This window comes from Pistacia vera, unplaced genomic scaffold (assembly GCF_008641045.1).
Source record: "Pistacia vera cultivar Batoury unplaced genomic scaffold, PisVer_v2 Contig427, whole genome shotgun sequence".
Taxonomy (NCBI): Eukaryota; Viridiplantae; Streptophyta; class Magnoliopsida; order Sapindales; family Anacardiaceae; genus Pistacia; species Pistacia vera.
This window is the reverse complement of record NW_022196254.1, coordinates 583,639-595,267: the sequence shown is the minus strand read 5'-3', so window position 1 is coordinate 595,267 and position 11,629 is coordinate 583,639. Positions and strand designations below refer to the sequence as shown.

At 28.4% G+C, this 11,629-nt stretch overlaps 1 protein-coding gene across 1 annotated transcript; it reads right to left on the bottom strand.

The window, feature by feature from the left end:
* Positions 1-5,015: 5,015 nt before the first annotated feature.
* On the bottom strand, positions 5,016-7,096 carry LOC116143189 (cellulose synthase-like protein D2). Its single transcript, XM_031428619.1, has 2 exons — positions 6,938-7,096; positions 5,016-5,990 (listed from the first exon to the last, which is right to left on the bottom strand). The coding sequence occupies exon 2, from the start codon at positions 5,955-5,957 to the stop codon at positions 5,016-5,018; it is 942 nt and encodes a 313-aa protein (XP_031284479.1). The 5' UTR covers positions 5,958-5,990; positions 6,938-7,096.
* Positions 7,097-11,629: the final 4,533 nt, after the last annotated feature.

The window sequence follows — 11,629 nt, the reverse complement described above, 5'->3', positions numbered from 1 at the left end:
GCTGAGATTGTGAGCTTAAAATAATGAGAAAGAGAAGCTTCTTTGTGCTGGGAAGAGAAGAAGAACATGTAAAAGAGTTCGAGGATGAGTCGGTTTCGTGGATCGCCGGCTAGTTAGACCAGACCAGCTCTTAGGATTTGTTGTGTAAGAGGCAAGAGCCTAAGAGGGAATAAAATATAAGGCGTTTTTTAGAACCCCCGGCATGTTTAATCAAAAACCTCCCTAACATTTCATAAATAACCTAAATACCCCTTCTATTAGAGAGTCGTAGTGTACCGTAGAGGTTCGTAGAATGATGTATTAACATATATTTACCTAATTGCCCCTCTATCGTTTATTTAACACCAACTATAAACGACGGGGGTTTCTATGTTTCTATAACTATAGGGAAATTTCATTTAAAGTATACTCTAGGGTGTTTTGATTAACAAAAAAATATTTGAAAACAGGAAAAACAAAAGTAGTTTGTTTTTATTTTATATTACAAAAGGAAAGAAAAGGTGGAGGTAAGTGAGTGGAGAAGGGTGTTTTTGGAGATTTTACGAGAGTGGGAACTTTTGAGAAGGGTGTTTTTGGTAATTTAAAACGACAATTATTTTGTTTGATGAGTGAGGAAATTAGATGGAAAAGGTAAGAATAAGGATTGCCTTTTTTGATATTTGGTTGAAATGAGATGAGAAAGGAAAGGATCATTTATTAAAATTCTATTACTATATATTATTTGAAAGACAACTTATTATACTATTATTAGGTGATATAATATAAAAATAAAAATAAATATATTGAATATAAGAATGTGATAAACTTGTTTTATAATTTTTAGTGTAAATAGATTTTATAAATTAATGTTTTATTCATGATTTTAGATAAATTTTGTTGAACTATGGAAAGGTTGATAAGGTCAAGACTTTAAAATAATTTTTACAAATTCTAAAATAATTTAATCATGAAAATTTCATTATCTCAAAAGGATGGAATAAAATTTAGCTTAAACAATATTTCTTAACACGGCCTATAGGTAAAATCACTAAAAAGAAAATTGTTAAATTATTAATTTTCTTAACGTTTTCTATGACAATTTTTATAATTATTTAATTATACTTATAATCGAGGTTTTTTTTTTTTTTTTTAATGTTAACTCAATATTTATAGTTATTTTCATAAAATTATTCCTTATATGTAGGAACATTACTTATAAAACCAACCTCTGAGTGATCGAGTGTGAATAGAGACTCTTAAGTGTTATTTCAAAAGATTCCGAGTTTGATTTCTCTCTAATACTAATAGGGATGACTATTAGAGGATTATTAGACTGTTAACTCTAAGCCTAAGACATTAGTCAAGACATGCAAACTGACCCAAATACCCCTGTTACCAAAAAAAAAGAAAAAAAAAAATTTATAAAACTTTCCTACTAATTTTTTATCAATTTAGATAGTTGTTCTTCTAGACTTAAGAAAATTAGTAGTTTTACATGAGATTAAAGTTAGGTCAAAGCATTAATATATATAAGATTAAGAGGGAATTTTGTATATTTATGTTAGCATATTTATTCTTGTATATAGATAATCAATTCGATTTCAATCTATGTATATTTATAGTGTGAAATCCAAGATTAAGAGAGAATTTTAATCGGTACAACATCTTACCAACAGAAGGAATCTATGCATTAGACTAATTTACATCCTCCATTATTCTACAACAACACCTAATAACTTATAATTAACTAAATCATCTTACCATAATCTAGTAAAATAAATGGATTTGGAACAATTAGTTGGGTCTAAAAAGTCAAAATTCAAAGTAACTGTGCTAAATAAATCGTAAAATTAGAGCAGCTGATGATTCACGTTCACATCTACTTGCTACATCTAACGCGTGTATGTTTTGTTCTGCCGTTGTTTGCATGTCAAAATGCTAGTTGTTATTTAGCTGTTTTCCCTTAAGAAGGTAACAATCCTATGCAACTATCCCACCATTACTTACCATACTCAATTAACATCACCCGTCCGATATTTTTTAACATTTATTTGATGTTTTGAAAATTAACCTTATTGTTTCTTAATCGTTAATTTGTTATACTTAAAAGAATAACCTCTCATATAGTATATAAAAAATCTTACTGTAATAAATATGATTTTGCCTTTTTTTTAAATTAAGGTAGATTTAATTAAATAAAATACACTTTGTTTATTTAGCAAATAGGAAAATACGTTAAAATAAATACTTATCATTGAGGGTATGTTGTGCGACATAATATAACATTAAGTAAATTGTATAATAGTATATTGTATTATATAATATTGTACAAAATGTTTTATGATGTTTGATTAAACATGAATTCTATTGAATACTATTAATTTTGTTTTCTAACAAAAATTCATTTATTAAAAGTACTATATATTTTTTAATTATTATTTGACAAATGAATTTTAAAAAAAAAAATAACTTAAATGGGATAGTGATCAGTGAAAGTCAAAAGAATGGTCAAATGTTTATGAGAAAATATCATTTTGAAAATTAAAAAAAATATATATATATATATATAGATAAAATGGAATTAATTTGATATATACATAAAATAAAAGAGATGATTTTTTCTTTAATTTTCTTTTTCCACAAGAATAAAAAACAAAAATATAACATAAACAAACAAATACTTCACGTTTTTCAAGGACGAAAAGAAAAATACATAATTAAGAATATAAACGAGCATAGCCTAAGTTAGTATTAAAAATTAAATTGAATTGTGTCTATATTTATAAGCTCTTAAACAAAAATTAGATATACACAATCTGATTTATAAACCAAAGCGGTGGCGGCTCTAAATCTGAAAGATTCAAAACTCCCCAACTGGCCTCAAAAAAACTTGAGACAGAGACAGATAAAACAGACTTAGTCGTGAGGAAGACTACAAGCATACTACTACATGATGGATTTATAAAAGAGATTTGAATTACTTTAATAAATGGCATTAAGCTGAGATTGTGAGCTTAAAATAATGAGAAAAGAGAAGCTCTTTGTGCTGGCGAGAGAAGAACATGTAAAAGAGTTCGAGGAATGAGTGGTTTCGTGGATCGCGGCTAGTTAAGACCAGCCAGCTTTTAGGATTTGTTGTGTAAGAGGGTAAGAGCCTAAGAGGAATAAAATATGACCCCCCTGATGTTAATCTAAAAACTCCTAACATTCATAAATAACAGAATACCCTTCTATTAGGAGTCGGTAGTGTACCGTTAGATTCGTAGAGATGTATGTATTATTTACCTAATTGCCCCTCTATCGTTTTTTTAACACCAACTATAAACGACAGGGGGGTTTCTATTGTTTCATAAACTATAGGGAAATTAATAGTAAAGTATATCTAGGGGTGTTTGATTAACCAAAAAATAATTTGAAAACAGGAAAAAAAACAAAAGGGTTTGTTTTATTTATTATTACCAAAAGGAGAGAAAAGGGTGGAGGTAAGTGAGTGGAGAAGGGGTGTTGGAGATTTACGAGAGTGGGAAGCTTTGAGAAGGGTGTTTTGGGTATTTTAAAACGACAATTATTTTGTTTGATGAGTGAGGAAATTAGATGGAAAGGTAAGAATAATGGATTGCCTTTATTGATATTTGTTGAAATGTAGATGAGAAAGGGTCATTTATTAAAATTCTATTATAATATATTATTTGAATGAAAATTTATTATACTATTATAGTAAATAAAAAATATATTTAAATATAGATAACGTGATAAATTGTTCTATAATTTTTCAGTGTAAATAAATTTTATAAATTAATGTTTTTATCATGATTTTAGATAAATTTTGTTGAACTAGGGAGAAGGTTGATAAGGTTAATGACTTTTTTCAAAGATTTTAAAATAATTTTACAACAAATTCTAAAATAATTGAATCATGACAATTTCATTATCCAAAAGTATGTGAATAAAATTTAGCTAAATGATATTCTTAACACGGCTTATCAGTGTAAAATCACTAAAAAGGAAAAATGTTAAATATTTAATTTCTTAACCGTTTTCTATGACAATTTTTTTAATATTTAATTATCTTATTAACAAGGTTTTTTTTTTTTTTTAAATGTTAACTAAATTTATGTAGTTTTCATATATTATTCCTATATGTAAGGAACTTACTTTATAAAACAACATTGAGTGATCGAGTATGAAATAGAGACTCTTAAGTTATATTCAAGAGATCCCAAATTGATTCTCTCTATTATGACAGGATGACCATTAGAGTATTATCCGATCGTAACTCTAGGGTCCTAAGACATTAGTGAAGATACATACAAACTGATCGAAATACCCCCGTTACCAAAAAAACATTGCCATGACTGAACTAACAAAATTTGCATAAAAGTATGATTTGAAAATCATGAGTGATTGAGCCGGTTTTCAAATTAAAAAACAGCTGGGGGAAGATATTGAAATATATGTGTGTGTGTGTGTGCGCGCTTTGACAAGGATCAAATAAAGTAAAAAAAAAAAGGTTAAGTCAATTAAACCTCATAGGCTAATTTAAATATATAGAGTTTAAACAATAATATTTTGAACCAAAAAAAATTAAAAAATGCAATCAATCCACTTTATATTGATGAATCAAATTTATAGTTCAGTTGACTCTATGTTTTACATGGTAACATTCTAAAAGGTCACCTTGCTCCAATAATGATAGTAATAACAATAAATAATAAAATAAAATGACCACCATTGACTCAAATAATACAATGAACTACCCACACAAGGGTCAGAAAATGTCAAAGAGTTTTCTTTCAAGTAAAATTCAAAAAATTAACAAGCCACTTATGCCTTACCATCAGTTTATTACATGCGCAACATAACTAAATGAAATAAATAACAATGCTCAAAAAAATAAATAAATAAATAACGACAAGGAAACTTGAAAAGCACATATTCATTTGATTATCTGAATAAGTGCATGTTGTACTCATTAACATCTAATCTGCATATTTGTAAAATGAAAATGAGAAGAAATGCTCAAATTTCTTAAAACATCATATCATCATCAGAATGCCTAAATTCAAAAGGAGAAAATTAACATAATGATTAATCAAGAACAGAGAACTATACCTATATGGGCTGAGAACAGCAGCAGGTATCTTTAATTTTCGTGTAAGTGGCCTCCAGGGTTTGCTCATCAATTCTTGTGGCTCTGCTACATCATCATCTTTCCCATTTCCAAAATTCCCATCCTTTGGCCATATAGCATTACCATAACCATAAGTTCCTCTAGTCTCAAACAGCCACCGATTGTGATCAAAATCCCCGGTTTGGCTCCTCATCAGCACCGACTTTGTTGACTTCATCAAAGACAACCTTCTCTCCATTTTGGACATTCCAGCTGGGGGAGGAAGTGGTAGTGGCCGCCCATTATCCACGGCCACCTCATCCAGATCTAAATTCTTGTATTGCTCCTTACATCCTGGGCAAATCCCACCTCCAGTTTTCACTGCATCAATATAGCAGTCCCTACATATTTTAAAATCACACTCACAAGGGAGAATATCCACACCACGCTCATCACTCATCACCTTCGCATCACACCCTGGGATTGCACATGAAGACCCTTTTGCACCAGCCATCTGGGGATGGTTTGCTTCAGATTCAATCACCTTATCCATGAGATGTGCTCGAGTAACGCTATTGAAACCTCCCGTAAAGAGTGAATTCGAAACATATTGTTCCTCAACCTTCTGTGAGATTGATGGATCCATAGGTTGATTATCAGGGGTGGGCGGTATGTGTACTGTGTAGTTCATGAAATCACTACTTCCAAGCTCACTGTCAAGATCATCGCGTGAGTAGCTGATGTAGCGACCAGAGGAAGTTCTCCGGCCAAATGTCACAGTTGGAGGTAATGGTGGTCTGTGTGCATCATGAGCATCTGAAGACGTTGATAGGTTTGATCGGCTTCCTTTGAATGATTTGGAAGCCATATTTGAACACTACAAAAGAATCAGCCTTGGTTCCTGAAATTTCAAAATGCAACAAAATCAATCTCAATGGAAATATAGATTAAACAACTAATACAAATCATTCACCATCCAATCTAAGCCTAATATTTGATCCTCTACATAGTTGAATTGTAAAACAAAACGTTAAATAATAGTTCATTCTTATGATTTGCACTCCTTAGCAACAGATCAAGAAATAAGAAAATTCCATACAAATAAATCCTATCATCTTAATGTCTCTTAGCCCCCTACATTTAGTCAGCAGCCAAATAGTATAAGTCCTAGTCGAAAACAATTTTTTGAAAAGTTCGAATAAGAAAAATCCGTACAAATAACAACGAGCTTTAGTTTAAAGAAACAGATCGTTCATAAATGCCTTAAATCTTTGTTTGGTTGCCAAGAAAATGACTCAGATTTTCACTTTAAAACCTTAAATCAAGTAAAAGATCAAAAACAAAGTAGCACAATTACACTAGACTCCATTAAGTAAACATTCCAACTTCACCAGATATATCACATCCAGTTACGAAATCAAAGCATAATCTTACTTCCCTTAGATTTTCCTACACTTTCCCACAAATTTTCTCAGCAACCAAACAAACCCAGAAAACAGTAAACCAAAAAACCACCCAAAACCCATTGCACCTTTAGGCAAAAGGAGATCGACCCATGTCATAAAAGAGAGCACAGATCCTAATGTCACCATAAAAATCATACCTTTCTCAGTATAAATAAACTACGAAGCTTTCAAAACAGATCCTATCCTTTTCATGAAAGCTCTTGACAAAGCCTTAGTAAGGAATAAAACCAAAGCGGTGGCTGGCTCTAAATCTGAAAGATTCAAAACTCTCCAACTGGCCTCACAAAAACTTGAGACAGAGACAGATAAAACAGACTTAGTCGTGAGGAAGACTACAAGCACTACTACTACATGATGGATTTATAAAAGAGATTTGAATTACTTTAATAAATGGCATAAAGCTGAGATTGTGAGCTTAAAATAATGAGAAAAAGAGAAGCTTCTTTGTGCTGGCGAAGAGAAGAACATGTAAAAGAGTTCGAGGAATGAGTCGGTTTCGTGGATCGCCGGCTAGTTAAGACCAGACCAGCTCTTAGGATTTGTTGTGTAAGAGGCTAAGAGCCTAAGAGGGAATAAAATATGGACCCCCCTGATGTTTAATCTAAAAACTCCCTAACATTTCATAAATAACCTAAATACCCCTTCTATTAGAGAGTCGTTAGTGTACCGTTAGAGTTCGTAGAATGATGTATTAGTATATATTTACCTAATTGCCCCTCTATCGTTTATTTTAACACCAACTATAAACGACAGGGGGGTTTCTATTGTTTCTATAACTATAGGGAAATTTAATAGTTAAAGTATATCTAGGGGTGTCTTTGTGATTAACCAAAAAATAATTTGAAAACAGGAAAAACAAAAGTAGTTTGTTTTTATTTTATTATTACCAAAAGGAGAAGAAAAGGGTGGAGGTAAGTGAGTGGAGAAGGGTGTTTTGGAGATTTTACGAGAGTTGGGAAACTTTTGAGAAGGGTGTTTTGGGTAATTTAAAACGACAATTATTTTGTTTGATGAGTGAGGAAATTAGATGGAAAAGGTAAGAATAATTGGATTGCCTTTTATGATATTTGGTTGAAATGCAGATGAGAAAGGAAAAGGATCATTTATTAAAATTCTATTACTATATATTTATTTGAAAGACAACTTATTATACTATTATTAGGTGATAATAATAATAAAAATAAAAATAAAATATTATTTGAATATACTGATGTGATAAACTTGTTCTTTATAATTTTTAGTGTAAATAGATTTTATAAATTAATGTTTTCATTCATGATTTTAGATAAATTTTGTTGAACTATGGAAAAGGTTGATAAGGTCAAAGACTTTAAAATAATTTTATAACAAATTCTAAAATAATTTAATCATGAAAATTTCATTATCTCAAAAGGATGTGAATAAAATTTAGCTTAAACAATATTTTCTTAACACGGCCTATAAGGTATAAAATCACTAAAAAAGAAAATTGTTAAATTATTTAATTTTCTTAACCGTTTTCTATGACAATTTTTATAATTATTTAATTTATCTTATTAATCGAGGTTTTTTTTTTTTTTTTATGTTAACTCAATATTTATAGTTATTTTCATAATAATTCTTCCTTATATGTAAGGAACATTACTTTATACAAACCAACCCTTGAGTGATCGAGTGGTGAAATAGAGACTCTTAAGTGTATATTTCAAAAGATTCCGAGTTTGATTTCTCTCTAATACTAATAGGGATGACTATTAGAGGATTATTAGACTGTTAACTCTAAAGCCCTAAGACATTAGTCAAGATGCATGCAAACTGACCCAAATACCCCCTGTTACCAAAAAAAAAGAAAAAAAAAATTTATAAAACTTTCCTACTAATTTTTTATCAATTTAGATAGTAGTTCTTCCAGACTTAAGAAAATTAGTAGTTTTACATGAGATTAAAGCTAGGTCAAAGCATTAATATATATAAGATTAGAGGGAATTTTTTATATTTATCTTAGCATATTTATTCTTGTATATAGATAATCAATTCGATTTCAATCTATGTATATTTATAGTGTGAAATCAAAGATTAAGAGGGAATTTTGATCGGTACGACATCTTACCAACAAAAGGAATTTATGCATTAGACTAATTTACATCCTCCATTATTCTACAACAACACCTAATAACTTATAATTAACTAAATCATCTTACCATAATCTAGTAAAATAAATGGAGTTGGAACAATTGGTTGGGTCTACAAAGTCAAAATTCAAAGTAACTGTGTTAAATAAAGAATTCACGTTCACATCTACTCGCTACATCTAACGCGTGTATGTTTTGTTCTGCCGTTGTTTGCATGTCAAAATGCTAGTTGTTATTTGGCTGTTTTCCCTTAAGAAGGTAACAATCCTATGCAACTATCCCACCATTACTTACCATACTCAATTAACATCACCCGTCCGATATTTTTTAACATTTATTTGATGTTTTGAAAATTAACCTTATTGTTTCTTAATCGTTAATTTGTTATACTTAAAAGAATAACCTCTCATATAGTATATCAAAAATCTTACTGTAATAAATATGATTTTGCCTTTTTTTTAAATTAAGGTAGATTTAATTAAATAAAATACACTTTGTTTATTTAGCAAATAGGAGAATACGTTAAAATAAATACTTATCATTAAGGGTATGTTGAGGTGCGACATAATATAACATTAAGTAAATTACATAATATTATGTTGTATTATATAATATTGTACAAAATGTTTTATGATGTTTGATAAAACATGAATTATATTGAGTACTATTAATTTTGTTTTCTAACAAAAATTCATTTATTAAAAGTACTATATATTTTTTAATTATTATTTGACAAATGAATTTTAAAAAAAAAAATAACTTAAATGGGATAGTGATCAGTGAAAGTCAAAAGAATGGTCAAATGTTTATGAGAAAATATCATTTTGAAAATTAAAAAAAATATATATATATATATATAGATAAAATGGAATTAATTTGATATATACATAAAATAAAAGAGATGATTTTTTATTTAATTTTCTTTTTCCACAAGAATAAAAAACAAAAATATAACATAAACAAACAAATACTTCACGTTTTTCAAGGACGAAAAGAAAAATACATAATTAAGAATATAAACGAGCATAGCCTAAGTTAGTATTAAAAATTAAATTGAACTGTGTCTATATTTATAAGCTCTTAAACAAAAATTAGATATACACAATCTGATTTAAACAGAAAAAAAAAAAAACAAATTACATTAATTTAATCAGAGAAACTAATATCATTTAAGGGTTTGGATATATATAGTCAATTCAATAATTACACTTTCTCAAAATGTATAGAATTTATTTAAAATACAAATATGTTAATAAACTCTAATGATTTACCAATTATACTGTTAATAAAATAATAAATATTATATTACTAATATATAGTTTTAGAATATGCTAGCCTATAGTTTAGATTGAGTCTAACATTTAACAATATAGTTTAATATCCTAATTAACGCATGCTACTTGCTAGTCTTAGACAGTTTAACGCAATCAAGATGTTTTTATCATTGTAATTTTTCATTAAGGGCAAATAAGTTAAGTAATGTGATTTTATGCCTAAATCTATCCTTTAAACAAACCCTTGATACTTTGGGAATTAGTAAAGTTACTTGTATGCAGAAATATTACTATCAATTAATAATCTTAATTTTCTTATCTAGATTTGACACAGGTAAGTTTTTTGAATAAATAATTTTTAGAATTAATAACACTAATCCCCCTAAACTATGATAAAATAATAAAAGTATTTTCTGAGGTTATAAAAATAACAGAAATCTTTGTATCCTTAAGTTTTAACTTTTAAGTGTTAAAATAAATGATACAAAGATAATTTAGTAATATTTTATTGACACGTAAGACCATCTCCAACCCATTGCATCAAATTGGTGCAAGTTTCACACTAAATTGGTGTAATTTTTTGTGTGAAATACTATTGCATCTCCAGCCCATTGCTCAAATATTACATCAAAAAGAATATTTTTTTTTCTTTTATTGTAATAATCAACAAGTAATCTATTCACTCATTATTTTTGTATATATTAATTAAATATTGAGAATGATATTTTTATTAAATAATAATTACTTTGAAAATTATTCTAATTTAATAAAATTAAGCATTTATTTAATCAAATACACATTACATTTACTATAGAAAAACATTACATCTAATATAAAATGATACAAAAAAAGTTTAACATATATTACATCTTTTAATTTTAGTATTTTTAAATTAGTGTTAATTTTTATTTTGAGTTATTGTAGTTTAATATTTGCATTGAATAAAGTTTTGTTTTTAATTTTTCATCATTTTTTGAATTATATAATTATTATGAATTTATTATTATAAATAATAATCAAATTAACTTAAATACAAATAACAAAAAATATATATATATTTTTTATACTATTTGAAAAGTGTCACGTCAAATTGGTGTGGCATGCACAATATTACACTAAATTTGGCCGTAGCACTGTACATAAAACCCAAATTGGTGCAAAAATTGCGTTGGGTTAAGGCTTCTTTCACTCTATTTGGTTTTTTACACAAAAATAGCACAAGTTGAGAGATGTTTTAATAGTCTAATTTTAGCAGCTCCCAACATATTAGCTGTAAAGAAACTTTATTATTTCGTAAACTAGAATAGATTTTATTTTATTATTATATCATATCTCAAACTCAATGTTTTAACTCTAATTTTGTAGTCCAGCAATAATACGGAAACAGGTTTAGAATTGTCGATGACAACTCATCCTCATCTACTACCCCGAAAAAAGAAAAAGAAAAAAAAAAAAAAAAAACTCACCTCAATTCTTAAACGACCACGCTGAATATAATAAATTTTTATTTCCTTTTCAGAAAGATGAAAGAGAACGTTTTGTTTAAACATGTGCTTCTTCACGAGTAAACTAAACACCACGCCACGTTCTGCTTATGCTTTCGTGCTTTTTCTAAAACTCTTGATTCCTGAACTACCCTTGAATTAAATAAAAGATTCCCAAACTACCCTTGGGGTCCGTTGAAATTGC

Bases quoted from the DNA above. Each gene is read 5' to 3' on its own strand.
- LOC116143189 (XM_031428619.1), bottom strand. From the start codon at position 5,957: ATGGCTTCCAAATCATTCAAAGGAAGCCGATCAAACCTATCAACGTCT.